The sequence below is a fragment of the Peromyscus californicus genome, unplaced genomic scaffold (genome assembly GCF_007827085.1).
Source record: "Peromyscus californicus insignis strain IS unplaced genomic scaffold, ASM782708v3 Scaffold_3__1_contigs__length_106647218, whole genome shotgun sequence".
Classification (NCBI taxonomy): Eukaryota; Metazoa; Chordata; class Mammalia; order Rodentia; family Cricetidae; genus Peromyscus; species Peromyscus californicus.
The window spans coordinates 5480235-5507713 of record NW_026294551.1 but is presented as its reverse complement, the minus strand read 5'-3'; the positions used below and the strand labels follow the sequence as shown (position 1 = coordinate 5507713).

Here is a 27479-nt window from a genome sequence, read left to right as displayed (position 1 = left end):
TGGCTCCTCCTGCCCGGTTCCGTAACGTCGCGGCCGCGCGCCCCGCCCCTCCCGCGCGCGCCTGCGCAAAGCGCGGCGGGCGGGCAGAAAGCGCGCAGTCACTGCGGCGGGGAGGGGGGAGCGGCCTGGGAAGGCAGTTAGAAAGCCCGCCAAATGCTCTTTCCGCCGGCGAGGCCGGGGGAGGAGCGGGGAGGGGGAAGGACTAAGTACTACGGAGGGAGGAAAAGGAAGCGCTCCCCACTGGACCCCGCCTTCTTCCCCACGCCAATACCCGAGCTCCACGCACCTTTCTGCCCAGCCCTCTGCCCCGCCTCTGTCAGAGGGGTACTCCTGTTCCCAGGTGCCTCTGTGTCCCTGGCCACCTCAGATGCACCCCCCAACTCTGGCTGTTCCTGTGTTTAGCTCGCTGCGCTCGGGGTCACTCCCCCCAAGGGACGAGTAGTGAGACACGCGCTAGTCGCCTTGCGCAGGCGTACCCCCTCCCTCGCCACCTGGGACTACATTTCCCGGCGGGCGCTGCGCCTACACTGTGGTCAGCTGACCGTTCTCGTGATCTGCAGTGAGTCAGGCCGGGAGGGCGGGCCCCATCGGCTACTGGAACTCGTCCTTGCCCCTGATCCCCCCTCCGTGCAGCTTGGAGTTGCTGTCGGCCGGCCCCGGGTCTCCTCCCCAGTCGGTCGCGTCCCTGGAGTGTCCTAACTGTGCGGGTGGGGAGAACTTTCTTCTAAGCCTGCGATTCCCGTTCGAGGACTGGAAATCGGTAGTCTGGCTGCCTGGCTCTCTCATCTCGTTTCTTCCCTCAGGATTGTCAGGGGGTTCGACTGGAGGAGGAGAGGTGACTGCCCTGGGCCGCTGCTGATCTCCGACCAAGCGGAGCCAAAATGTCCCCGGAATCTAAAAAGCTTTTCAACATCGTTATTTTAGGAGTTGCCTTTATGTTTATGTTCACCGCCTTTCAAACTTGTGGAAATGTGGCGGTGAGTTGGAATTTGTCCTCCCTCCTTTGAAATGCCTATCAGAATGCACTCCAGTTGTGACAATAAACGTTGATGTCCGCTGCCACGCCAAGATTGCACCTCCTGTTTTTCAACCTGCCTTTCCTTGTTTTCTATGATTTAGTTTGATTTCATGTGTCAGACATTTCTCCTTTATGGGGTGTTAAACACTGGCGTTTATTACTCAGATGCGGCTTGGAGTTTGAGTATTGGCCATAGTTACTCTAATTCTTGTCCGCGTTAAACTCTGCGTTTAATGTTTGAGTGGTTGAGGCATTAAAAACCAATATAGTTACAGCTGGTTGCCAGTTCCGGGTCTCGGGTTTGTGTTCCGCAATTGTGTTCTTTTTCTCCTCTCAAGGTAGGCTTGGGCGGTAGATAGTGAGCACTGTGAATCATAACACTTTCCAAGAACTTAGGCTTTCCAAGGGGGAGGGAGATGGCCAAGGCGTTTTCGTTGACTAGTCTTATCTTCCACACAGCAAACTGTCATCAGGAGCTTAAATAGCACAGATTTTCATGGCAGTGGATATACCAGGTATTGTACTGTGTGCATGATTTTACTTTGCATGTTGTAGTTCCATACACCTATCTCTTCAGGAAAACCAGCAATGAAGTGTTGTAACTGGATAGTAGTAATTCCTTTTGTACTTATATTGGATTTTATTCAAAACTCTGAGAAGCAGTGACTGTGTCAAGTCTGTCCCTTTTTCCTACTTTAGGGCCAGCTAGCTAGGGCCACCCTTGCCACCAAGGCTATTTGAATTCATCCCAGAACCTACATATGGAAGGAGAGAACCAACTCCTGTAGGTTGTCATGCGACTTCCACACAGGAATACACCCTTACACATACATACATTTAAAAATGTGACCCTAAAAAATGATAGGCCAGGCATGGTGGTCATGCCTCCATCCCAAAAGTAAGTAAGTTTTGATAGGTTTTTTTTTTGTTTTAGATGATGACTTCAGATTTTCTGCAGAATTAGACTTTGGGATTGAAAGCCTAGCTTCAGAACTTGAGTGCCTGCTGCCTTGGGCAAGTTATTTCTCTGAGCCCAGTTTCTTTCTTTTTTTTTTTTTTTTTTTTTTTTTTGTTTTTCCAGACGCTTTCTCTGTGTAGCTTTGGTGCCTGTCCTGGATCTCTGTAGATCAGGCTGGCCTCAAACTCACAGAGATCCGCCGAGCACTGGGATTAAAGGTGTGCTCCACCAACGCCGGCTGAGCCCAGCTCCTTTAATAGGATCATGGCAATAAAGACAGTGTAGTGCTTCCTGTCCAATGTGCATGCTAGTCTTGTCAGTTCCATTCCAAACCTAAACAGTTGAAACGTTGGATCTTCATGGCTTTGTAATTTCATAATCACTGTGATTTCATTCTCAGTTTGTAATTTGGTTTGGTTTGGTTTGATGTTTCAATACAAGGGGTCCCTATGGTTGTCCTGGAACTCACCCTGTAGACCAGGCTGACCTTGAACTCAGAGATCCGCCTGCCTCTGCCTCCCAGTGCTTCAATTAAAGGCCTGCGCCACCACCACCCGGCCTCAATTTGTAATTTCATTAGAAGCTTTTGGATTTTTATGCTGTCCAGGTCCAATTTTATAGGCAGAGAAAATGAAAACTTCACAAGTCTGAAGTACTTTGGGTTTATAGCTGGAATTATTATTATTTATATATGTGCTAAATAATGTGGGTATGTACATCTTCTCCCTCTTCTTCTCATGTAGCCTTGACGCTGCCTGGCCTTGAGCTCACAGTGTATCACAGGAGAACCTTGAACTTCTGATCCTCTTGCCTCTGCCTCCCTCATGCTGAGATTAGAAGCCTGTAGCAGTAGACCTGGCTTCAGGGTACGCGCGCGCACACACGAGCACACACACACACACACACACGCACACACACACACACAATAACCTACATCAAAGAATTCAGCATCCTTCAGGCCAGGCTATGGAGAGCCCTCACCCCACGTTTGTGAGGAAGGTGACCATGGGGCCTCTGTCAACCTGGCTTTACCCACCGCTGAGATACTAGACAAATTGGACACAGGCAGTTGCTTTGTGGTTAGCAGGGTCAGAGGCCGAGCAAGGCTGGCAGCCCAGCTTTGTGTTCTCTAAGAATGTTCCAAGTTTGTCCTGCTGGTTCTTCCAGTCTTTGTGTATAAGTAGGGCAAGCTATTGCTGCTTTTTTTCCTTTTTGGTGAGACATTCTCACTATGTGACTCTGGCTAGTCTTATTTATTTATTAATCTTATTTATTTGTTTTGGTTTTTTGAGACAAAGATTTTGTGTATAGCACTGGCTGTCCTTGAACTTGTTCTGTAGACCAGGTTGGCCTCAAAATGGCTATTCAAAGTTACAGAGATTCTATTCTGCTTCCTGAGTCCTAGGATTAACCAAATGAACTACCTCATTTAGCTCAGGGTTCTTAACTTTAAAACAAAATAAAATAAAGTAAAAACCCTCAACTTTTTAATTTTTAATTTTTTTTTTTTTATCAGACAGGGTTTCTCTGTGTTGGCCTGGCTGTCCTGAAACTAACTCTGTGGACCAGGCTGGCCTTGAACTCAAAGATCTGCCTGCCTCTGCCTCCTGAGTGCTGGGTGTGGGCCACTACCACTGCCCGGCAAAAGCAAAACTTTTAACTGACAAGAATTGTACATGTTTATCCCTAGTATGTATACATTACAGAATTGTGAAATTGAGTTATACACACACTCTTTAAATTTGATTGATTTTAAGACTTTAGAGGCAGGGTACTGGCTCATGCCTTTGATCCCAGCACTCAGGAGGCAGAAGCAAGCGGATCTCTGTGAGTTCCAGGCCAGCCTGGTCTACAGAGTGAGTTCCAGGATAACCAAGACAGAGAGACCCTGTCTCAAAAAACAAAAAAACAAAACAAAACAAAAAAAAAACTTTAGAAAGAGAACTAAGATCTTCCCCCGTATCCCAAGCTGGCCTCGAACCCATTCATGCTCAGCTTGGGATTGCAGACATGTATTACTGTGCCTGGCTACTTTTCTTAATTTCTCTTTGCTTATAGGTTTGTTGTTACCCTGTTCCCGAATCCCAGAGCTTTTTTTTTTTTAAGGTGTTTTTTTAAGACAGAGTTTCTCTGTGTAGCCCTAGCTGCCCTGTAACTCACTCTGTGCACCAGGCTGGCCTCAAACTCAGATGCATCTGCCTCTGCCTCCTGAGTGCTGAGATTACAGGTGTGTGACACTACCACCCAGCCACAAAGTCTTTATTTTGGCTCTTTATTACCTAAATCTAGTATATGGTGTCTGAAGATAAGCGGAAGTCAGTGTCCGTGTTTTTTAGGCAGTTAGCACCCTTGGAGCTTTGTAGCACTGTGTCTTCTGTGTATTTTAAAGAACAAATGAAAGAATACATTTCATATCTGAGCCGCTTATGGAAGCCAAAGAAATATTTCCTTTGAATTTACAGATTTAAGCACTGCCTAATTAAATGAAACCAGGACCTTCAAGACGGCTTAAGTTCCCCTCTGTTCAAGATATATGTAGTAAGCCGGATAAGGTGGTGTAGCCTTGAATCCCAGCCCATGGGAGGCAGAGGTGGGGGACCTCTATGAGTTCAAGGCCAGCCTCTACTGTATAATAAGTTTCAGGATAGCCAGAGCTATGTAGAGAGACCCTGTCTACAAAAGAAAAGAAAAACAAATACATGTAGTAAGGGGAGGAGAGGTACACGTAGTGGGGTGCTTAGACCTGCTGTGTGTGTGCGATCCCAGGACATGGGAGAATCGTGGGTTCCAGGCCAGCCCTGGCTATATAGTGATAGAACAACTGTCCATATAGCTAATCTGTACATTGATATAACGTATTGTATAACTAAACTGTGTATATGTAATAGGGCTGAGAAGTGACCGAAAAATGTTCAGGTGAGTAAAATAAATCCTAGTGTAAGGAAATTCTAACTCCACTTGTTATTTATGGCAAAGAAATGCCATTCAGCTACCAGAAATTGTAGTGGAATAGACTGCTTAACCTAGAACCCTGGACCACATCTCCAGGGCTGGATCCTGACTCACCTAATGACTGGTTGAACTGAGGCAACTCACTCACTGCAATTCTGTTCTCTATGAAGTGAGGCTGTGTAGTAATGCCTTCTTCCTATAGCGTCTAGACTAGAGGAGGAAGGACCTGTGAAGTCCTCAGCACAGAGCTTGTTAATATTCTCTGTTGTCAAAACCAGTACCTGGAGCCGGGCGGTGGTGGTGCACGCCTTTAATCCTAGTACTTGGGAGGCAGAGGCAGGCGGATCTCTGTGAGTTCGAGGCCAGCCTGGGCTACAGAGCGAGTTCCAGGACAGACTCCAAAACAGCATAGAGAAAACCTGTCTCAGAAAAAAACAAACAAACAAACAAACAAACAAAAAGTACCTGGAATCATGTTACAGGCAAGCTGGCTGAAAGAAACACGATGCAAATGTTTAATACAAGACAGATGTGGTGGAATATGCTTGTAATCCCAACAGTGTCCTGGGACAGACAGACAGACAGACAGGAGTGTTGCTGCAGGTTTGAGACCAGCCAGGGTTAGATTTAGAGACCAGCCAGTGTTAGGTTGTATTCCTGTAATCCTAGCACTTGGGAGACTGCAGCAGGATTGCCGTGAGTTCAAGCTCAGTCTGGGCTGTGCAGTGAGTTTCAAGCCAGCCAGGGTTACATAGTAGGACCCCATCTCAACAAAAGCTCTATCCATCAATAACTAATATATTTATAAGGTAAATATATATTTCTGTATGTTACATAAGTGAAAACTTTAATGTGGTCTTTAAGGATATAAATATTAATTCTGACTAAAGTCTATGGAATTTTCTACAAAATTTTAAAATTTACATATTACTAATAGAATTTTACATTATTTTATTTTGTGCATACACACACACACACATATATATATGTATGTCATATATATATAGATAGATAGATAGATATATGTGTGACATACCACAGTGTGAGCGTGCGTGGAGGTCAAAGGACATATTCAGGAGTTGGTTCTCCCCTTGCACAGTGTGGGTTCTGGGGACTGAACTTGGGTCGTCAGGCTTTACCTGATGAGCCGTCTGGCTGGCCCTAAGTAGAATTGGAAAAGTGAATTTTTGAGATATTACTTAAGGTTTTTGTTCTTTTCCTTTCTGTACATTGTGCGAGCAGCTTGGCAATTATTTACGGCGTGTTCTCTGCTTCCAATTTGATCACTCCCTCCGTGGTTGCCATTGTAGGACCTCAGATCTCTATGTTTGTCAGTGGCTTGTTTTACAGGTGAGTTGTTCTTTTTCCACTTCTCTTGTTTAATTTAGAACACTTTAGCCCGTCTTTCAAGCACAGTAGAAAGTAGTTATTTTTGGGATTTGGTGCTATGCTTTTTGCTCAGGAACACTGTATTTCTAACTGATACTCATCAGTGTGTGTCAAGTTCAATTTGTGTTTGAGACAGGGTCTCACTGTAGCCCAGACCCAGGCTGTCCCTGAACTGCCGATCCTCCTGGCTCGGCCTTTAAAGTTTGGTATTATCGGGCTTCTCCGTGTCTGGCAGATACCAGTTTTTGTCTTACTCTTAATAATTAGAATGCACAAATCTCCTTCTGTTAGGGTTGAAAAGAAGCTTCCTTGAAATAAGTTTCCTTTCTGTTAAAGTTGGTGAGCAGGTTTATGTGAAATCGAGAACTGTCTCTGGCTCGAGCTTCTTCTTCCTTCATTGAGCTCATAGCAGAAGCTGTTGCAAACCTGTGAAATCTGCATTTACAGGCGTGAGGTGGTGAACAGCACTGAGTGGCTCGGGCTGCAGAAGGCTCAATGGCAGAGCACTCGCCCATCACACACAGAGGCCTGGGCTTGATCTCTTCTGAGGGCAAAAAAACCAAAGCAAAACAAAACTCCAAAACCAATTCACATTTATCCCTTTCCGATTTTTTTTTTTTTTTTCCCCCGAGACAGGGTTTCTCTGTGTAGCTTTGCGCCTTTCCTGGAACTCGCTTTGGAGACCAGGCTGGCCTCGAACTCACAGAGATCTGCCTGGCTCTGCCTCCCGAGTCCTGGGATTAAAGGCGTGCGCCACCACCGCCCGGCCACATTTATCCCTTTCCAAAAGCCCAAACCAAAAAAGTGCTTTCCAGGTCGAAGTTAAGGACGAGAACCTCTGAGCTGGCCCCTGGGTGGCGTGCTCAGCGTTCTCTTTCATGTACTGTTTGACTGTAATGCATTGACCTGTTGTATTTTAGCATGTACATTGCCGTTTTTATCCAGCCTTTCCCATGGTCCTTCTACACAGCGTCTGTTTTCATTGGAATTGCAGCTGCTGGTGAGCATTGCTCTTTACCTGCTTTCCTGGGGTATGGGTGCTGTTTACATGTTAGCACGGGAGACTGCCTGATGTCATTCCTTTGATAAACTTTTGGTTTGAATTTTAGTACTTTGGACAGCACAAGGAAATTGCCTGACAATAAATTCCGATGAGCACACAATCGGGAGAAACAGCGGCATTTTCTGGGCACTCTTACAGTCTAGGTAACGATCTCTGTGGAGCTCAGTCTGTCCTTGGGTTTCTTTCTGACATCATTTACTAGCTCTTTATTGTGTGGGGTGCAGATTCATACTCTATGAATTACATAAAACACATGGAACTGTTTTCCTAAAAGTTAAAATGAGCAAACAAAATATTGACCTCCAATGCATATAGCAGCCTCTGTATTTTAGACCTTTTGGATTATTGGTTTAATTTCATGTTCTCTTCACACAGACTTAGGAGGTAGAAGGTTTTTTCTGTATTCTGCAGATGAGAAAATGGAGACTAAAAGTTAACCCATGTAGATATGATTATCTGTAGTCCGTTAGCCACGTCCTTCCTGCCAAGCGGCTGCCCCGCCTGATAGCTATTAATAAATACACCAAATTCAGAAGAGCGAACGGTGGCACCGGTCTGATCAGTCCAGCATGCAGATGTTTCCTAAGAAAAAGCGCAGCAGTCATTCTGCTCAGGACTGTGAGTTTCACTAGGAATAGTGGCATGGACCTGTAATTCCAGCTCGGGAGGCAAAGGCAGGCGGACACAGTGAGTTCAAGGCCAGCCTAGGGGCCGTGGATGGCTCTGTGGATAAAAGCTTGTCACCAGACCTGATGACTTGAATTCTGTCCCAAGACCCACGTGGTAGGAGGAGAGGACAGCTCCTCCAGCAGGTTGTCCTCTCACCCCCCCCACCCCCACCCCCACCCCCACCCCCACCCCGCTTGTATACTGTAGCACTGGCACACCTCCTCCCACATACAAAAACTAAGTGTAATAAACATTTTTTAAAGAGTTTTGGTTTTTCACAAGACTTAAGTTTGACCGTTTAGTTGATGGTGGTGGTAGGGACGTGTGTGTGTGTGTGTGTGTGTGTGTGTGTGTGTGTGTGTGGGGTTTTGTTTGGTTGCGGCTGATTGGGAGTCTCACTAGGCTGGCCTTGAACTCCTCCTCCGCTCAGTGTGATTATTTTGCTTCAAGCCTCCCAAGTAGCTGAGACTGTAGGTACACCCCATGGAGCCTGGATCGGAGACAGGAGCCTCCGTAAGTGGCCGGCCGGTCCTCAGGAAAGTCTGTCAAACAGTTGGAGGTGGCTATTTAAGTCACAGACTTTTCACAGAGCCCTTCCATTTTCGGATTTTAAAAGTAGCGTGAGTTTGTCTCCAGTTTACGTGGAGAGTCCCAGTAAGTCCCACATGTCAAAGTGAGTCAAGGCCTCTAGGACAGTGCTGAGTCAGGTCACTATCATGTGCATCTGGGCGATCAACGTCTCAGAAAAAGTCAGGTGGAGTTGATACTGTTAAGTAACCTAGGGCAGGCAGTTCTCTACACTATCCTCTTTTCCTCTTCAAACAATGGGAGTGATGTTTTAAAAGCCCCAATTATGAGCTGGGCACAGTCCCCGACCTCTTTCATCCCAGCACTTGGAGGCAGAGGCAGGTAGATCTCTGAGTTCCAGGCCAGTCAGAGACCCCGTTTCAAATAAGTAAGCGTACCCCCACCCCCACCCCCAGGATGCCAGTGATTTGCCAGCATCTTCTCCCTTTCTCCCCAACAGCTTGTTCTTTGGAAATCTCTACATATATTTTGCCTGGCAAGGGAAAACTCAAATTTCAGGTTGGTCTTATTCACGTTGCTTTATAGACATGGTTTTGAAAGCAGAACAGTAGTTCTACAAAAATGCCCGTCAATGCTCTGTCATTCCCGTGAACTTCAGCACACTGAAGTTCCTTCAGATGTTTGCTTTTTCGTAAGCTTTTGCCCCAGATTTATTAAATGAGGTCCGAGTTCATGGCTGTGCTTTGCAGGGCACCTCCAAGAGAGCAGAAGGTCGTGGTGAGGGTGCACGTGCTAGCCAGGCTCCCGAGGGTTTGTGAGTGGTCAGTGGCTGGATCTGTGTCCTCCTTCAGTTAGAAGAGGCGGTTCTGTGATTGTACTGTTGTGTCTTGGGCTTGTTAGTATTTCTGCAGCTGAGAGACGAAGGTGGAAGTGGCTGTTTCTTCCTAAATTTTTACTGATGCCTTATAATAAAAATGTAATGAAGTGTTTTGCTGCCTAGCGACAGGGGGGGGCATGGCACTAACTGGCATTGTTTCACCTGTGCCGTCCACTCTCTCCTTTGTCCCTAGAGAACGACCGAAGGACAGTGTTCATTGCCCTGACGGTGATAAGCCTCGTGGGGACAGTTCTGTTCTTTCTCATTCGGAAACCAGATCCTGAGAATGTCCTTGGAGAAGAAGAGTCTTGCGATGACCAGGACATGGAAGCCACTGAGTAAGACACCTGGAACATTCTTCTTCATGTTACAGTAGAGTTTGAGCTGTGGTCTAGGGATTACTAGACTATTGACCACAGCTGACATGTGATACTCTGACAGACAGACATGGGGGGAACTTTCAAACAAAGATGGAGGAGATTCATGGATGACAGAGAAGGGAAAGGCTATTTGGGGAAGAGAGGCCATGAAAGGTCCTTCAGTCCTTCCACAGCTGCAGATGACCCTCACAGTAGCAAACGTCCTGTCCTGTCTCTAGACCGCAGTTTCCCCGTGCAAGGCTGGGCCGATAGGAGGAGACAGATGCCTTCAGTCCTGTGCTTGTGCTCCAGCTCTCCAGCTCCCCCATGCTGTGATGGGGGCCAGTGGCAAAGCCCCTGCAGCTCTCAAAGACCAGGCTCCTGTGCTGATCTGAACAGGAGGTTTCCAATGCTGTAACTATTGAGCGCATCTCTTTCTGATTTTGAAATGGGCTGTCACTACGTCGCCTAGGCTTGCCTAGACTTGAGACCCACCTGCATCAGCCTTCTGCTGCTGGGATCCCACAGGAGTGCCAGCACACCCAGTCACCTCAGCGTATTTCAATAGTGACATTATTTCGGGTATGACAGGTCGCCAAGCATAGTGGACATGCCTGTAATCCCAGTACTTGGGGGTGGAGGTGGGATGATTAGAAATTGAAGGTCACCCTCTACTGCACAGCGAGTTCAGGTCCAGCCTGGGCTATGTAACACTTGTTTCAAAAGCTATACAAACAAAAATCCTAGGTGATTTGTCTGCAGTATCATTTAGATTCAAGGGGGGGAAAAGAAAAATTAAAGATTTAATTTTTTTGTTGTTTTTTTTTTTGTTTTTGTTTTTTTGGTTTTTCGAGACAGGGTTTCTCTGTGTAGCTTTGCGCCTTTTCTGGAACTCACTTGGTAGCGCAGGCTGGCCTCGAACTCACAGAGATCCGCCTGGCTCTGCCTCCCGAGTGCAGGGATTAAAGGCGTGTGCCACCACCGCCCGGCTTGTTTTGTTTTTTTAAGATTTATTTATTATGTATGCAACATGTATGACTGCAGGCCAGAAGAGGGCACCAGAAGAGATCTCATTACAGATGGTTGTGAGCCACCATGTGGTTGCTGGGAATTGAACTCAGGACTTTTGAAAGAGTAGTCAGTGCTTTTAACCTCTTTGCCATTTCTCCAGTCCCCTAATTTTGTTAAGACCAGGTCTCACTCTGTAGCCCTGGCTGTCCTAGAACTCACGGAGATCCTCGTGCTTCTGCCTCCCAAGTGCTGGGATTAAAGGTGTGCGCCACTCTGCCCTGCTTCTGTGTTGCCTTTTTAATAAACAAACAGACACGCATAAAACTCCAGTTGAAAACGTGCACTGAGTATTTAAAGTGAAGGAGAGGAGAGTTGAGTATATGTCACACACACAGTCATGCACGGCACAGTAGGTTTCTGTTAGTGACAGACTGCTGTATGACAGTGGAGCTGTAAGATGATGTCACCTAACAAGGCTAGCCTACTGTGTTGTGTGAGTGCAGTCTGGGATTGGTTCTCAGCGCTGTGTGTTAGAGCGTTAGTCAGCAGGTACTGGAGAAGGGCATGGGTACCTGTGGGAAAATATAGTTCTTAGGAACGATGCTCAGCCTGATCAGCGGTCTCGAAACTTCTGGGCCTTTGTTTTGCAGATAATGCTGACCATGTGCCAACCCTAGCAGAGTACAGGCCTCTGCTCTTATTGGACTTAGTTTTAGAGGTAGTAGAAGTAATACACATGTAAGAGAATACCAGAGTGTTCTAACCATGGGATAGTCATGTTTTTATCATTATGTCAGGAGATCTTTACTAACTTTATTTTTTTTTTAAAGATTTATTTATTTATTATATATACAGTGTAATGTCTGCATGTATCCCTGCAGACCAGAAGAGAGCACTAGATCTCATTACAGATGGTTGTGAGCCACCATGTGGTTGCTGGGAATTGAACTCAGGACCTCTGGAAGAACAGCCAGTGTTCTTAACCGCTGAGCCATCTCTCCAGCCCTTTTTTTTGGTTTTTTGAGACAGGGTTTCTCTGTGTGGTTTTTGGTGCCTGTCCTGGATCTCGCTCTGTAGTCGAGGCTGGCCTAGAACTCACAGAGATCCACTGGGCTCTGCGTCCCTTCCAAATGCTGGGATCAAAGGCGTGCGCCACCACCGCCCGGATACTTTGAATTTTTAATACATTTATTTATTTATGTGTATGTGTATACATGTAGGCAGTCGTGGGTCATGACATAGGACACACGTGTCAGAGGACACTTTCAGGAGTCAGTTCTTTCCACTCTTGTGGGTCCCACAATAGCAACAAAGTATTTCTGTTTTACTCAAGTGTCTTTTTCAAAAAGGAGACAGATGAGTGAGTGTGTGTAGTAAATTCATTAGGAGAAAGTCTTGTCCCATTGTTCAGAATGAGGAGATTCTGGGAAGCACAATAAGCACCCTGGAGACCAGGGCCAAGACGAGTCCCTCATAGCAAAGAACACTGAGAATCATTGGAATTACTTGGCAGATCACATCGAGCCAGAGGTATGGTTTGGTTTGAGACAGGGTCTCACTACATAACTCTGGCTGGCCTGGAACTCACTATGTAGTCCAGGCTGGCCTTGAACTCCCCAAGATCCACTTGCCTGTGACTCTGAAATTAAGGGAGTGTGCCATCAAACCCAGCTGAGGCCACAGATTTAACAAATCCAGACGGAAGTGGGGTGGCCATTGATCACGGGCTGCTTTTGTTCCCACTGTGGTTTCCAGGCGGAACAGTCTGATTTTATTTTCCCAGGTCTGCCCAGAACAACATGACAAAGGCAGTAGACGCGTTTAGTAAGTATTCTCTGTCTGAAATGCAAGAACTAGTCGGGAACACCTTCAGCATTTGCCTCCCCTTCCCCTGGTAACTTTGGACTGATGACCCCCGTGTTTTCAGTCTTCCAGGTATGCGCTTCTAAAATAGGCCAGTCTTTCCACCAGTGTCTCTAACGTGGGGTATGAGAAATCAGTGATAATGCTGCCCATCTAAGTCGGGGGGTGGGGGGGTCAGGTGTGGGGACCCTGTGTGTTGACTTTGGAGTTGAGGGCAGCTGCACTTGCCCACTGAGGAGTTTTTTCGGGCCCTAGACTCGAGTAAACTTTCCGTGTGGTTCCTTACTGCCATGCTCACGAGTGGTTTGGAGGGTTCTATAGTAGACTGTGATCGACACTTCCATTCCAGAGAAGAAAGTGGAGGTTTCCAGGACCTGGATGAGTCCACTCAGAGCTGTTCACAAGTAACCAAACAGTTTTTGGAGCATGGAGGAAATTGTATCCATTGGCCGTAAGATGGAGATGGGGAGCACTCCTTGCTCCTGAGGTTGGGAGTGGGCAGTTTAGTGGTTAGCAGCTGGGAATGTGTGATGATCAGTGTCCAGGCTGGAGCTTCTACAAACAAGCACGTCTTACTGACTGGACAGCAGGCCGTCAGGAGCTACCACCAAAGGTCAACCAGGTGGTCAGTGGTGGATGGAGCAGGTTTGAGCCGGGGCTGACTTAGCAGACAGAGTCAGTGATTCACACAGATCGAGCATTCCCTCAGACACAGATGGGCTTCTGACTCCAGCTTCTGCCCACAGCCTCTCAGCTTCTTTGCTTCCCAGGAGAGACCCTTGCGAAGGCCGTTATTCTCCATGGGAGCAGCCTGCTATAAGCCATCAGCTCTCAGGACTTCTAGTGCCTGTGGCCCTTGGGGATTTATGAGTTGTTAGGCCCCTTCTGCCAGCGTGGAAATTCTTGATCTCGTCATCTGTGGCCTGGCTCACATGGCACAAGACCTGTTTTTAGAAAGGACCTGGGACGTGGATGCTCTGTCATTAGGGCTGTTTAATTTGGCTTTTACACACTTCCTGTATTTCAGAGATGCATTCATAATTACAAACCGGCGTTGGTTGTAAGTAAATAAGTTATAGCCGGGTTCCCGACTAAAATGGGACTTACCACTGTTGGAACTCTGGCTTTCCAGTTTGTAGTCTAGGAACTTGTCTGCCAGAATATCCACTTGTGATCAGGGGGTCAGAGGACTGAAGTTAAATTCACAGGAACTGCAATTTGGCAACTTTTTTAGACTGATTTTCACTGTGTAGCCCAGGCTTGCCTGAAACCTATGGATCCTTCCATTTCATCCTGTAATTCCAATTCTTGAGTCACAAGAGGTTCAGTTGTCATCCTTAGCTACTGAGGAATTCAAGACTAGCCTGGGATACAGGAGATTCTGTCTAAAAAAAAAAAAGACAAATTCAGCTGAAACTTTGTGTGCATGGTAATCTAGGACTGTAAGCCTGCTGCTGGAGACAGTGCCAGGGAGAGGGACTTGTTCAGACCATCTTGTACCACATAGTAAGTTCCAGTACAGCTTGAGCCAGAGGGAGACCCTATCTTTGGGGGCGGGGTATGTGTGTGCATTTTTAGAAATGCATTCTCATCCCTGCAGATCTCATGCACACAGCTCAGTGCAGAGGCAGACATCACGGTCTGCAAATAGCAGCGCAGGGAAGCCCTGGGTCTGCAGTCAGTCTCTGTGGGTCAGGAAGCTCCAGGTGGTTCCACCCCAAGGACTCTGCGGCCTGACTCCCTGTGCGGACTGTCTGTGGTGTCTGCTCGAGTGGTTTATTGTCTTGTGTAATTCTGGTTTCTTCCCCTCCCCTCTTGTCATTAAGAGCTAAAAACACATTGAGGACAGTGTGTCTCCAGAACATATTTAAGCACTTGAAATAAACATTCTATTTACAGGGCAGACTTAGTTCATGCCTCATGCATTTTAATCTGAAATTTTAGGTTCTTTGTTTACTGGCTACAGCGTTGAGAAGAATGTTCTGGCTGAAGGAAATGATTTTTAGAACTTTTGGTTGCCAATTAAAATCTAGCTAAGTCTGCCCACTTTTTCTTCTTCCAGAAAAGTCTCTGAAGTTATGTGTCACCAAGGAGATGCTCCTTCTGAGCGTTACGACTGCCTACACAGGTACGAGCTGCTCTCTGCTCTGACTGCCTATGCTACCCTGTGCCACCTCCCCAGGCTGCTTTCAGAGGGCAGCTGCAGCCAGAGCCTCCGACACAGTTGTGTTCACATGTCTGGTGTCTTCCTGGTGTCTGATGGAAGGCTGAGTCACACTCTGTTGGTCAGTCTCATGTAGCATCAGAGCTCTGCGTAGCTATCTGAGTGACCTCCTCCCTCCGTGAGATCTCCATGTGATTGACAGGAGAGCCAGACCTCACAGTGTCTAAAGGCCCCAAAAAGACAACAGGAAAAGCTGAACAACCTTTCCTGAGGGTCTGTCTGCTAGCCTTGTAGCATCTCTGCTCTGTTCTGTTGGTGACAGCCAATGACAGGGGCCGCCCTAATTCAGTGTGGGAGGATCAAGAAAAAGAGAAAAGAGGAAAAGGAAAGGTTGTGGTTGGACTGGGGTGTAACTGTGTAAGGGAGCGGCAGAGCATTGCCTAGCAGGCTCGGGGCCGTGGAGGGCCAACCAAAAAACGAGCTGGAGAGCTGGGCGGTGGTGGCGCACACCTTTAGTCCCAGCACTAGGGAGGCAGAGCCAGGCGGATCTCTGTGAGTTCAAGGCCAGCCTGGTCTACAGAGTGAGATCCAGGACAAAACTACACAGAGAAACCCTGTCTCAAAAAAATAAAACAAACAAAAAACAAACAAACAAAAAACCAGGCTGGAGAGATGGTTCAGTGGATAAGGCATTTGTTGCTCTTCTAGCGGGTCAGGTTTGGTTCTCAGCCCCCACATGGTGGCTCACGTGTAACTCCAGTTCCAGTGGATCCAGCGCCCTCTTCTGGCTCTGTGGACACTGCACACAATGGTGCATAGACATTCCTACAGGCAAAACACCTTACACATAAAAGTAAAGTATAAATCTTAAAAAAAACCCCAACAGACCAAAAAAAACAAACCAGTTTGAGCCTGATGTCGTGGCACATACTGGCCAACCTTAGCTACAGAGTGAGACCTTGTCTTAAAAAACACCAGCAGCGGCAAACCACACTGATTTCCCCCCAGTTTTGGAGCCTAGGAAATCAGAGCAGGTGCCAGCATGGTCTGGGCTGGCAGAGAGTAGGAAGCAAGCCACTCTGGTGTGTCCTGTAAGAGTGATCCCGGGCTGGAGGGATGGCTCAGTGGTTAAGAGCACTGCTTGTTCTTCTAGGGTCCTGAGTTCAGTTCCCAGCAACTACGTGGTGGCTCATGACTACCTGTAATGATATCTGTTGCCCTCTTCTGTCTGCAGGTGTACATGCAGATAGAGCACTGTATCGTAATAAATAAATAAATCTTTTTTTTTTTAAAAAGTGCTTGATCCCATCATGAGGGACCATCGTGTGGGTCCATCACCTGAAGGCTGTGCCTGCAAAGCCACTTCGTGGGGAATTGAGTTTCCAGTAGGCTTTCGGAGAGGACTGGAAGCCCACAAAGGTTTCCTAGTGAGGTCTGAGCTTGCTCTATACAGCAAGGCTGCATTAGGGGATGGATTGACCACGTTCGTGGTCACCAGGTGTTTGGAAGGATCTGTGCTTGGCTATGCTAGGGGGAGGTCTTTTGCTCCACCCCTTGGCATTTCTATAAATAGCCCTTTAGAAGCAACAGGAGAAGTTGGTGAATTTTGACCCAGGCCCTCCCGAGGCTATCCTATGTTTCTATGTGTTTCCCTCTCCTCTATATTTCTATCTAAATATTTCCCACTTCTCCCTGCTCAAGAGTACCCTGGGGGAAAAAGTAGGGGCAGGCCCTCCACAGAGGCCTGTCTGGTCATTTATGCAGCATAAAGCTGCCCTTGGGAAGCACTTTTGTCTCTGAGTCCTGGTTTCTGTGGTTTTTGTCAATTGTGTCAAGTTCAACTGCTACTCGACACAAGCAGAGGTCCGGAAAGGAGACAGTGGCTGTCTATTGTTAAAGTTGGTTTCTCTCCCCTCAGGTCTGGAGCTGACGTTCTTCTCTGGGGTGTACGGGACTTGTATTGGAGCCGTAAACAAATTTGGGACGGAAGAGAAAAGCCTCATTGGACTCTCTGGAATTTTCATCGGCATTGGAGAAATTTTAGGTAGGTTTGTTTGCATTTTGTTTTTTAGTTTAAAAACCTCTTATTTGCCGGGCAGTGGTGGTGCACACCTTTAATCCCAGCACTTGAGAGGCAGATGGGTCTCTGAGTTCAAGGCCAGCCTGGTTTACAGAAATAGTTCTAGGACAGCTAAGGCTGTTACATAGTAAAACTGTCACAAACAACAACAACAACAACAAAAACAAACCTTTTATTCAAAGTCAGGCTGGAAAAGCTGGTTCTGTAGGAGTTCAGGGTTAGTATTAGTCTGGGCAGTAAAAAGAGACCCTGTTTCAGTTCAGAAAAGGAAGAGTCAGGTGTGATGACTCGTGACTGCGTTCTTGAGTCTTCAGAGATGGAAATGGGATGATAGAGGAATTCACGGTCATCCTTGGTTGTATAGTGAGTTTGGGGTCAGCCTGGGCTACTTAAAAAGAAAAACAAAACATTTTGTTATAATAAAGATAGAAATCTTAAGTCTCTGTCCTTGACTTTGTGTTTTCACTAACTTTTATCCAAATGGTATATTTTATTTTTCTATCATCACTATTTTCTTTTAACTTATTTGTGTATATATATGTGGTGTGTGCACACAGGCCAATAAAGGGCATCTAGAGTCCTCTATAACTCTCCATCTATTTCTTTGAGACAGGGTCTCTCCCTAACCTCAGAGCTCACAATTTTTTATTTATTTATTTATTTTTATTATTTTTTTAAATTTTATAATTTAATTTAATTTTACATATCAGCCATGGATTCCCTTGTTCTCCCCCCCTTCCCACCCCAGAGCTCACAATTTATTGGATAGGCTGGAAGCCATTGTGACACTCAACCCCCCCCCCCCCACCTCAGCCCTCCTTGTTGCTTGGGTGGTGGGATCAGAGTCCTGGTCACAGTGATGGGGCCTGGGCAGGAGGTGTGCTGTTAGGCGGCCTTGGTTACACCATGGTCAGCTGTTAGAGTTCTGGTTCTGGCAAGGTGGTTCAGAGAATTCCTTACTGCTTGAGGGGACAACTGTCTGTAAGGCTCTGCTGTCTCTACGGTTTAGATAGATGGCTAGAGACCTGCTGGTACTTGGTGTGGTCTGGACTAGGGTACTGAGGGTAACGTACTATAGGACTCCTGGCTTTGGGCTTGAATGACACAGCACATGAGACAGACTGAGGATTGGGTCCCCTCAGTTTTCACAGACTCTCATTGTGATCAATGTGTGTGTGTGCAGAGCAGCAGGGACTGCTGGGAAGTAATGGTGGGGCCAGGCCTTCCCCTGCCTTCAGGTTCCTGTGGGCACAGGTGAGTTGGCACTGTCAGCAAAAGCAGTTTCTAAGTGCCTGTGACAGTCCTACAGCTCACCCGCACTTCAGACAATCACAAGCCTGGGGGTCCCCAGGCCACCCTCCCTCACGTGGCTTCAAATTCAGGGTTAGAGATAGCTCACGGAATCCAGGAAAATGCTGTGTACTCTGTTGTTCATTAAGAAGAACAAGAATGCTGGTTAACAGAACGCTGGGGACTCCAAGCTGTGTTCAGAGGGGCTGTGCTGGCAGTGTGGGCACAGGCGGCTGGGTACAGTGTGGCGTCTCATTGTGTGACCACTAGGTCCCAGGTCAGGGTGATGTGCACATCAGTGCCTAAGTACTTACCGTTTCTCTGTGTTACGGAACTTGCCAGATCCTTTCTACTAGCTATTTTGCAACCTACAGATAATTGTCATTAACCATAGTTACCCCCACTGTGTCACAGATCTGTGTAACTTTTCTTTTCTTTTTTTTTTTTTTTTTTTTTTTTCTGAAATGGTCTTGCTGTGTGGCTCTGGACTGACCTGGAACTCACTATATAGAACAGGCTAGCCTCAAGCTTGTTGCAAGTGTATACCACTAAACCCTGTTTACGTTAAGTTGTTTTGTTTTGTTTTGTTAAATTTATCTTTATTATTTTAATTGTGTGTATGGGAGGTATATGCACATGAATTCGAGTGCCCACAGAGGTCAGAGGTGTCAGATTCCCCTGGGACTGGGGTTATAGGCAACTGGAAGCCATCTGATGTGGGTGATGAGAATTGAACTTGGGTCCTTAGAAAGAGCAACATGAGCTCTTAACCAACCACTGAACCATCTTTCCAGCCCAACATTAGTAGGCTTTTTTGTTTTGTTTTGTTTGTTTGTTTTGGTTTTTCGAGACAGGGTTTCTCTGTAGCTTTGGAGCCTGTCCTGGAACTGGCTCTGTAGACCAGGCTGGCCTCGAACTCACAGAGATCCTCCTGCCTCTGCTGGGATTAAAGACATGTGCCACCACTGCCCGGCTTACATTAGAAGTTTTTTAGCAGGCTGGAGAGATGGCTCAGAGGTTAAGAGCACTGGCTGCTCTTCCAGAGGTCCCGAGTTCAATTCCCAGCAACCACATGGTGGCTCACAACCATCTGTAATGAGATCTGGTGCCCTCTTCTGGTGTGCAGACATCCATGCAGACAGAACACTGTATACATAATAAATAAATCTTTTAAAAAAAGTTTTTTAACTGCTAACTTTTTAAAAATTTTTTTATAGTCAGAATTAACCCTGGAGCCTTGTGTATACTAGACCAAACACTCCACCACTGAGCTAGCTGCTTACCCGACTCCATTTTTAAAACTCCGAGACAGAATCTCATGGAGTTGCCCAGGCTGGCTTTGAACTCACTGTAGTTGGGTCAGGCCTTGAATTTTTGCTCCTCCCCCCTTAGTCTCCTCGGTCATTAGGACTAACAGACATGCCAGTGGCCTTGGCACTGAGCACTGAGCTCCTACGGGTAACCTTCCTGAAAGCATTTGTTGTCACTGTGCGCTTATGGCAGTCCGTAGTTTCACAGGGATTGCTCCCAGTCGTGACTCCTGGACAAGCTGTGATACAACAAAAGCATCTGAGAGGTCATTCCCTGGCTCCACGTTATAGCCTGCCACTGGTTCTGGGATGGGTGGAGACTTTGAAGTGTTCGTCTGTCTTTTTTTTTGGTTTTTCGAGACAGGGTTTCTCTGTGTATCTTTGTAGTCTATCCTGGAACTCACTCTGTAGCCCGGGCTGGCCTCGAACTCACAAAGATCCGCCTGCCTCTGCCTCCCAAGTGCTGGGATTAAAGGTGTGCGCCACCACTACCTGGTGTGTTGGTGTGTTTTCATCTACAGGTGGAAGCCTCTTTGGCCTGCTGAGCAAGAATAATCGCTTCGGCAGAAATCCAGTCGTGCTGCTGGGCACCCTGGTGCACTTTGTCGCCTTCTACCTGATCTTTCTCAACATGCCTGGAGATGCACCCATCGCCCCCGTAGAGGGAACTGACAGCAGTGCGTACATCAGGCCCAGGTACCCGAGTGGTTTAAGGTGGGCCGGGGGAGTGGACGGCTGGAGGTTTGAAGTGGAGCCCTTAGTCCTCCTCTGAGTCTGCCGGCTTCCTGTGGTCATGTGTCACGTGGTGATGGAGCCCGGAGGAATTAAAGCAGGGACCCAGAGCATCCCTTGATCTGTGCAGGAGTGCAGACACACCTGATCAGAATTTTATTCTCTGCGTCTTGAGCACTGATACTCCAGTGTTAGCGGAGGGTCAGAGAGGCCGAGCGGCCGGCCTCACGTGTAAGGGTGTTGATTCACTGCCTTGACTTGTAATTCATTAGAGATGTAGTGTCTGCATAAACCCACAACCCAAGGGAGCCCAGCCCAGTCTTTGCTTTCCAAAGAGAGTAGACCAGAGTTTGCTAGAATGCAAAGGTCGGGCTGGAAAGATGGCTCAGTGGTTAAGAGCACTGGCTGTTCTTCCAGAGGTCCTGAGTTCAATTCCCAGCAACCACATGGTGGTTCACAACCATCTGTAATGAGATCTGGCGCCCTCTTCTGGCATGCAGGCAGAACACTGCATACATAATAAATAAATCTTTAAAAAAAAGAATGCAAAGGTCTGTGCATTTAAGCATAATTTCTTACTGAACAAATTCTAGTAGGTGGGCTGGATTCATAACACTGTGAGTGTGAAATGTTTGGAATTTGGAAGGCCCTGGGCTTAATCCCTAATACCACAGAAAAGGCCTCAGAAATGTATTTATTTGTTCTTTTTTGGGGTATGTGTGCACATTGTGACCTTAGCTCTGAGGAGGCTGAGGCTGGAGGGTCATGCATTCCAGGCCAGCCTGGGTTCTATAGTGGTGCCCTGTCGTAAAGCAGGGCTGAGAAATAGTACAATGGCAGGGCAGTTGCCTAGCATCGGGAGTCCCTGGACTCCATCCGCAGCAGCCCCTTCACCAAATAAAACAAAAACAAGTGTAAACTGCTTTTGTTGGGAGCGTTGTTTCTATATTCTAGTGGTACTAAATATTGGTGCTACACATTACATTTATTTTAAAGATTCATTTTTTTGCCGGGCAGTGGTGGCACATGCCTTTAATCCCAGTACTCGGAAAGCAGAACCAAGCAGATCCCTGTGAGTCGAGGCCAGCTTGGTCTACAAAGCTACACAGAGAAACCCTGTCTCGAAAAAACAAACAAACAAATAAAAAATTCTTTTTTTTTTTTTTAAATTTGATTATTTTTGGTGTTTTTTTTTTTTTTTTTTTTTTTTTTTTTTTTTTTTTTTTGGTTTTTCGAGACAGGGTTTCTCTGTGTAGCTTTGCACCTTTCCTGGAACTCACTTGGTAGTCCAGGCTGGCCTCGAACTCACAGAGATCCGCCTGGCTCTGCCTCCCGAGTGCTGGGATTAAAGGCGTGCGCCGCCGCCGCCGCCGCCGCCGCCGCCGCCGCCGCCGCCGCCGCCACCGCCGCCGCCGCCACCACCACCACCACCGCCGCCGCCACCCGGCTATTTTTGGTTTTTCAAGATAGTTTTGGCTGTCCTGGAACTCAGTATGTAGACCAGGATGGCCTTGAACTCACAGAGGTCCACCTGACTCTGCCTCCTGAGTGCTGGCATTAAAAGCATGTGCCTGGCCTATTTTTTATTTAAATTATATGTATATGCATGTTGGGGTGCCTGTGGAGTTCAGAAGAGGGCATCAGGTCCTCTGGAGCCATTGGAAGTGGGTTCTGGGAGCCAAGCTCAGCCCTTTACAGCAGCAGCACGTGCCCTAACCATTAGGCCGTCTTTCCAGTCCTGTGTCTACTTTTCTTCTCTTCAGCAAAGAAGTCGCCATTCTCTGCAGTTTCCTGCTGGGCCTGGGGGACAGCTGCTTCAACACGCAGCTGCTCAGCATTTTGGGGTTTCTCTACTCGGAAGACAGCGCTCCAGCCTTCGCAGTCTTTAAGTTTGTCCAGGTAACCTCTGGATTGCGCTGCAGTCCTTGTCCTTCGTGCTGTTGTTGGTCACCCCTCCCGTGGGTTTCCAATGCAAGCTGGGCACCCCGTAAAGAGGATTGTAAGTAGAGCCCAGCTGCAGCGGCTCAGCTGGGTGAGAGTTGTTCCTTGTTGTGTTGTTGTTTTTCAAGACAGGGTTTCTCTGTGTAGCCCTGGCTGTCCTGGATCTCACTCTGTAAACGAGGCTGGCCTCAAACTCACAGAGATCCACCTGCCTCTGTCCCCCAAGTGCTAGGATTAAAGGCGTGCGCCACCATGCCCAGCTGGGTGAGAGATTTTCATTCTGGTCTCTGCACTCAGGTCAGAGTGCACTTCCTTCCTTCGGTACAGAATCTATTCTCTCATCGCCCAGACCCACACTTCTCACTCTGTGCACTTTATCGTTATCACTGTAGCGCCCACAGCGTCCTTGATGGTTGCTGTCGGGCAAGTTTGGGTACAGTCGTGAGCTGGTGACCAGTGAAGTCTGTCTCCATGGGCACCACCAGGCGCAGGTGTTCTTTGGGGCGGAAGCAGCGGGCTGACGGGAGCTGCCGAGGCCCCGGGTTCACTGGGTGATCCATCTTGTTTTTTCTAGTCGATCTGCGCCGCCGTGGCTTTCTTCTACAGCAACTACCTCCTCCTCCACTGGCAACTCCTGGTCATGGTGATATTTGGGTTTTTTGGAACCATTTCATTTTTCACTGTGGAGTGGGACGCTGCTGCCATTGTGGCCCGAGGCTCTGACTACCGAAGTATTTGATGAAGCCCACGTCTCCGGGAAACACAGCTGGTCGCATCGCAGAGCCGGTTAAAGTGGCTGCCTGTCATGGCCTAGCCGTTGGATGATGTTGAGTGTGGAAAATGAAAGAACCAACACTGTTAAGTCGGGCGGAGTTGGTATTAAAGTTTACAGGTCCTGGCAGTTTAAAGCTGGCGGAATGAGGGATGTCTGTCCACCCACCTTCCTCGGTTCCTTACAATCATGTCTCCCTCGTCCTCGTTCTCATGGAGAGATCCTGCCTTCATCGTCATGTGTCACTCAGGATTCTTGCTAGCTACGGAGTGTATTTCACCACTTAGGAACGGGAAGCAGGTGCCGCTCCATGTGTGGTCATGGGAATGACTTTCAGATGTATTGTGAGGATGCTGAGACACAGTTGTTTTAAATAGGGTCTCATTGTGTGTAGCCCAGGCTGGCCTTGGACTCGCGGCCCTCCTGCCTCCAGTGTTGGGGTTATAGAGTGTGCCTAGCACACGATTTAAAATGCCCCAGTCTTTTCGAGATAGGATCTTGATATGCAGCCCTGGCTGACCTAGACTTTGTACAACAGACAGCACTCCTGCCGTTGTCTCGAGAATGCTGGGAGGGTGAGAAGACACCACCACACATACTTGGCATGAGACTTTAACTTCTCTTGAAATGCTTTATTGAACAAGTTCTCTTACCTTACAATTCCTAGCAAGGAGTGGCCAGTTACGTGTCATGAAATGAAGATTGTCATTTGTCAATTAATAAAAGCATATTTAGGGAAGTAAAGAATATTTACTGGGGGACTTTTGCTGTGGTTTTCCTGCCAGTTACAATAAAGAAAAACTCCACCCTCCTGGTGGGTTCTGTGTGGCTATCCTGTCTGAGAGGATGCTTAAGTACTGTTGACTGTCTTCCATAAGAGCTGACACTTTTACAATTGAGATAGTAAGACCTGATCTTGAAGCTTTATTTACTATGTACTCCAGGTTGGCCTCCAACTCTTGCTCTTCCAGCCTCAACATCTGGCTCAAATTCACAAAGTATGTGTGTGTGTGTGTGTGTGTGTGTGTGTGTGGTGTGTATAAGTTTGAATAAATCATCACTGTATCTAATAAAGCATTTTTGTTTGTTTGTTTTGGTTTTTCGAAGCAGGGTTGTCTCTGTAACAGCCCTAGCTGTCCTGGAACTAGCTCTTTAGATTAGACTGACCTTGAACTCACAGAGATCCACCTGCCTTTGCCTCCCAAGTGCTGGGGTTAAAGGTGTGCACCAACACTGCGTAGCAATTCTTTTTATTATTTCATTTATGTGTGTATGTGCTCGTCTGTGTGCACATGCGCTTGCCTGCTTGTTTCTGTGCTTGCAGAGCTCATGGCAGTCAGAAGGGCAATGGATCCCCATGAACTGCAGTTCTAGGCAGTTGAGAAACATCTGATGAGGGTGCAGTGTCTTACTTTTTTTCTTGCTGTGAAGAGATACCATGACCAAGGCAACGTGTTTAAGGGTGTATTGGGGTTTAAAGTTCCAGATGGTGAGTCCATGGCCATCGTGGCGGTGGGCAGGCATAGAGCAGTGACTGAGCGCTTACATTTGATCCACAAGCAGGAGGCAGAGCGCTAACTGGGACTGGCTTGGGCTTTAGAGGTTTATTTGTGTTTCATGTATATAGATGTTTTGTTTACATGTATGCACACCAGAAGAGGGCATTGGATCCCATGGAACTACAGTTATAGACAGTTGTACTAGGAATTAAACTCAGAACCTCTGGAAGAGCAGCTGATGCTCTTACCACTGCGCCACCTCTCCAGCCCCTGGCTTGGGCTTCTGAAACCATGTGCCATTCCCAGTGGCACATCACCAACAGAGCCACAGGTCCTAACCTTCTCAAACAGTTCCACCCTCTGGGGGAGCCAAACATTCAAATACATGAGCCTACGGGGCCGTTCTCACAGACGAACACAAGAAGCACATTCTCTTCACCCTGAGCCATATTACAGAACCCCTTGCCTTTTCTCAACCAGTACCCCCTTGTGGCTAGGAATCTGCTGAAAACCATCCTCTGTCCCTTGTCACAAGGGGCCATCCTGGGGTGAATCACAGCATGGCAGTTGTGTTCACCAAAGCAAGCAAGCCACAACCAGCAGAGGCAGCGTGTGAGCCCTTTTCCCACCTCATGAAAATGCCATCCAGTCACTTCCACTGCCTTCTATGGGGATGCTGGTCACTGCTTCCAGCATGCAAGAGGGGACAGGGCCACATAGCCCCTGAACACCAGGGTTAATGGTTGACTGTCACACCAAAGCTTTGGTATGAAGAGAAACCAGTCCTGCATTCCTGAGCTTGCATCCTCTCAGGCTCTTGCTGAGGACAGGCCATGTGGCTGTGTGGGTGGAAGGTGGCCGAGCAGCCTGTCCCTAACACCACGTGTCTTCATAGGAGGGAGCCATATCTTATCACCGCTTGTAGGATTCCTGGTGATTACTGTCACCAGGGAAAGGACATGTGTTGAAGGTTGTGAACCCAGCTTCTGGTCTACTTCCTCACGGCTATGCCATGTAAGCTGTGGGAATTCAAAGCCAGCATAGGGAATTCCGGGCCATCTAAAGCAATATGGAGAGACCCTGTCTCAAAAAAAAAAAACAAAACCAGAAAACAAATACAAAATGTGGTTTATTCGTAGAGTGGAATAGTCTTCATTCTTTAAAAGGGAGCCTGTTAGCCGGGCGGTGGTGGCGCACGCCTTTAATCCCAGCACTCGGGAGGCAGAGCCAGGCGGATCTCTGTGAGTTCGAGGCCAGCCTGGACTACAGAGTGAGATCCAGGAAAGGCGCAAAGCTACACAGAGAAACCCTGTCTCGAAAAACCAAAAAAAAAAAAAGGGAGCCTGTTGTGGCACATCCTGAAGCCTGGGTAAGCCTACAGGGTACTGTGTTGAGCGAAAGAAACCAGCCAGCAGAAACTTAATGCTATGTGGCTCCCCTGACATGAGGTGCCTGCCAGTCACAGCTCAGAAGTGGAATGGTGGGCTGTAGGAGATGGAACAGTGGAGACTTACTGGGTATAGCTTCCGAATTGCAAAGTAAAGGCATGGAGATAGGTGGTGGGGGTTACACAACACAGTGGATACAAAAGATAATAGGTTTATGAGTATTCATTAAAAATAATGTCGCCGGGCGGTGGTGGCGCACGCCTTTAATCCCAGCACTCGGGAGGCAGAGCCAGGCGGATCTCTGTGAGTTCGAGGCCAGCCTGGTCTCCAAAGCGAGTTCCAGGAAAGGCGCAAAGCTACACAGAGAAACCCTGTCTCGAAAAAAAAACCAAAAAAATAAATAAATAAAAAAAATAATGTCTTGTGAGGGGGGTCCCTGCAGGTGTCATGCAGAGAAGTGACTGAGGGAAGAGATAAGAAAGAAAACCCAGTGCAAATTGATTTCATTAACCTGGACCAGACTTCAGGGAGTCTGTCAGGTGGTTCATTGTCAGCATGTTTAACACACAGTACAATTTGGGGAAAGGTTTCCAGGCAACAATCAGTCCAGTTCCAGGTGCACAGTAAAGCTTAAGATAGAAACTCCTTTACCCAGTACATGTGACCATGAGGGTGGGCGCTATAGCTAAAAGGCCTGCAATCTAGTGTGGTCTCTGACTGATAGCATAGAGGTCAGCAAGCCATAAAGTACATGTGACATCTACCCTAAGGTTGGGTAATGGTCTAGGGAGGGAAGAGTCTTCTGTAATCATTCTAGGGAATTTGAGTGAAGTCTGTCCCTTGAGACAGCAAAAAGGTCACCAGGTCGTTAACAACCTCTCAGCTTTCTGGATGGAATGCAGTTGTTTGATTTTTACCTTCCGTTGAGGAGACACCTCTGGGTGATTAGCATTCCTGGTCCTCTTAGTGCTTCTCCGTGAGTACAAGGACCTTTGTGTGCCCAGCAGTCTTGAGCTGGGCATGGTTGGTGCATGCCTTTAATCTCAGCACTTGGGAAGCAGAGGTAGGAAGATCTCTGTGAGTTCAAGGCCAGCCTGGTCTACAGAGTGAGTTCCAGGACAGCCAGGGCTTCATAGTGAGACCTTGTCTTCTAAATATATAATAAATAAATAAGTCTGGAAAAACTGCAGTATTGGGGTAGAGCTAGGACTATGACTTAGTGCCACAGTACTTGGCTAGTATAGTATGCAGGAGGTCCTGGGTTCTGTCCCCAGTGCTGGGGTGGCGAGGTGACAATAGGCAGCAACAGGGCTCTAATCCCAGCTGGCTGTTTGGGAGGCTCAAATAGGGTGACTGGAAAATTCCAAGACCTGTTGAGGCAGCAGTTCAAAGCTAATTTGAGCAACTCAGGGAGACCCTGCCTCAAAAAGTAAAATGGGATATTGAAGAGGCAGAGGCAAGTGGATTTCCGAAATCAAGTCTAGCCTATTCTACAAAGTGAGTTCCAGCGCGTGGTGATCTGTCTAGAGGGGTGACTCAGCAGTTAAAAGCGCTGGCCACTCTTCCCAAGGACCCAGATTCAATTTCCAGCACTCACAGGGCATCTTTCATCTATA

General features: G+C 47.4%; 1 protein-coding gene across 7 annotated transcripts; it reads left to right on the top strand.

Moving 5' to 3' along the window:
• Positions 1 to 216: 216 nt before the first annotated feature.
• On the top strand, positions 217 to 23808 carry Mfsd11 (major facilitator superfamily domain containing 11). 7 transcript variants are annotated; one of them, XM_052757718.1, is made up of 14 exons: positions 217 to 559; positions 804 to 977; positions 1478 to 1533; positions 6171 to 6278; positions 7238 to 7317; positions 7427 to 7523; positions 9077 to 9135; positions 9648 to 9792; positions 12608 to 12648; positions 14750 to 14815; positions 16770 to 16895; positions 20053 to 20227; positions 22027 to 22162; positions 22779 to 23808. In XM_052757718.1, exons 2-14 carry the CDS (start codon positions 882 to 884, stop codon positions 22941 to 22943), a joined length of 1350 nt encoding a protein of 449 aa, XP_052613678.1. In that variant the 5' UTR covers positions 217 to 559; positions 804 to 881; the 3' UTR covers positions 22944 to 23808. The 7 variants fall into 7 exon arrangements, with proteins under 7 accessions (XP_052613678.1, XP_052613677.1, XP_052613676.1 ...); XM_052757717.1 differs by lacking the exon at positions 217 to 559 and adding an exon at positions 566 to 707; XM_052757716.1 differs by lacking the exon at positions 217 to 559 and having other exon boundaries at positions 566 to 977.
• Positions 23809 to 27479: the final 3671 nt, after the last annotated feature.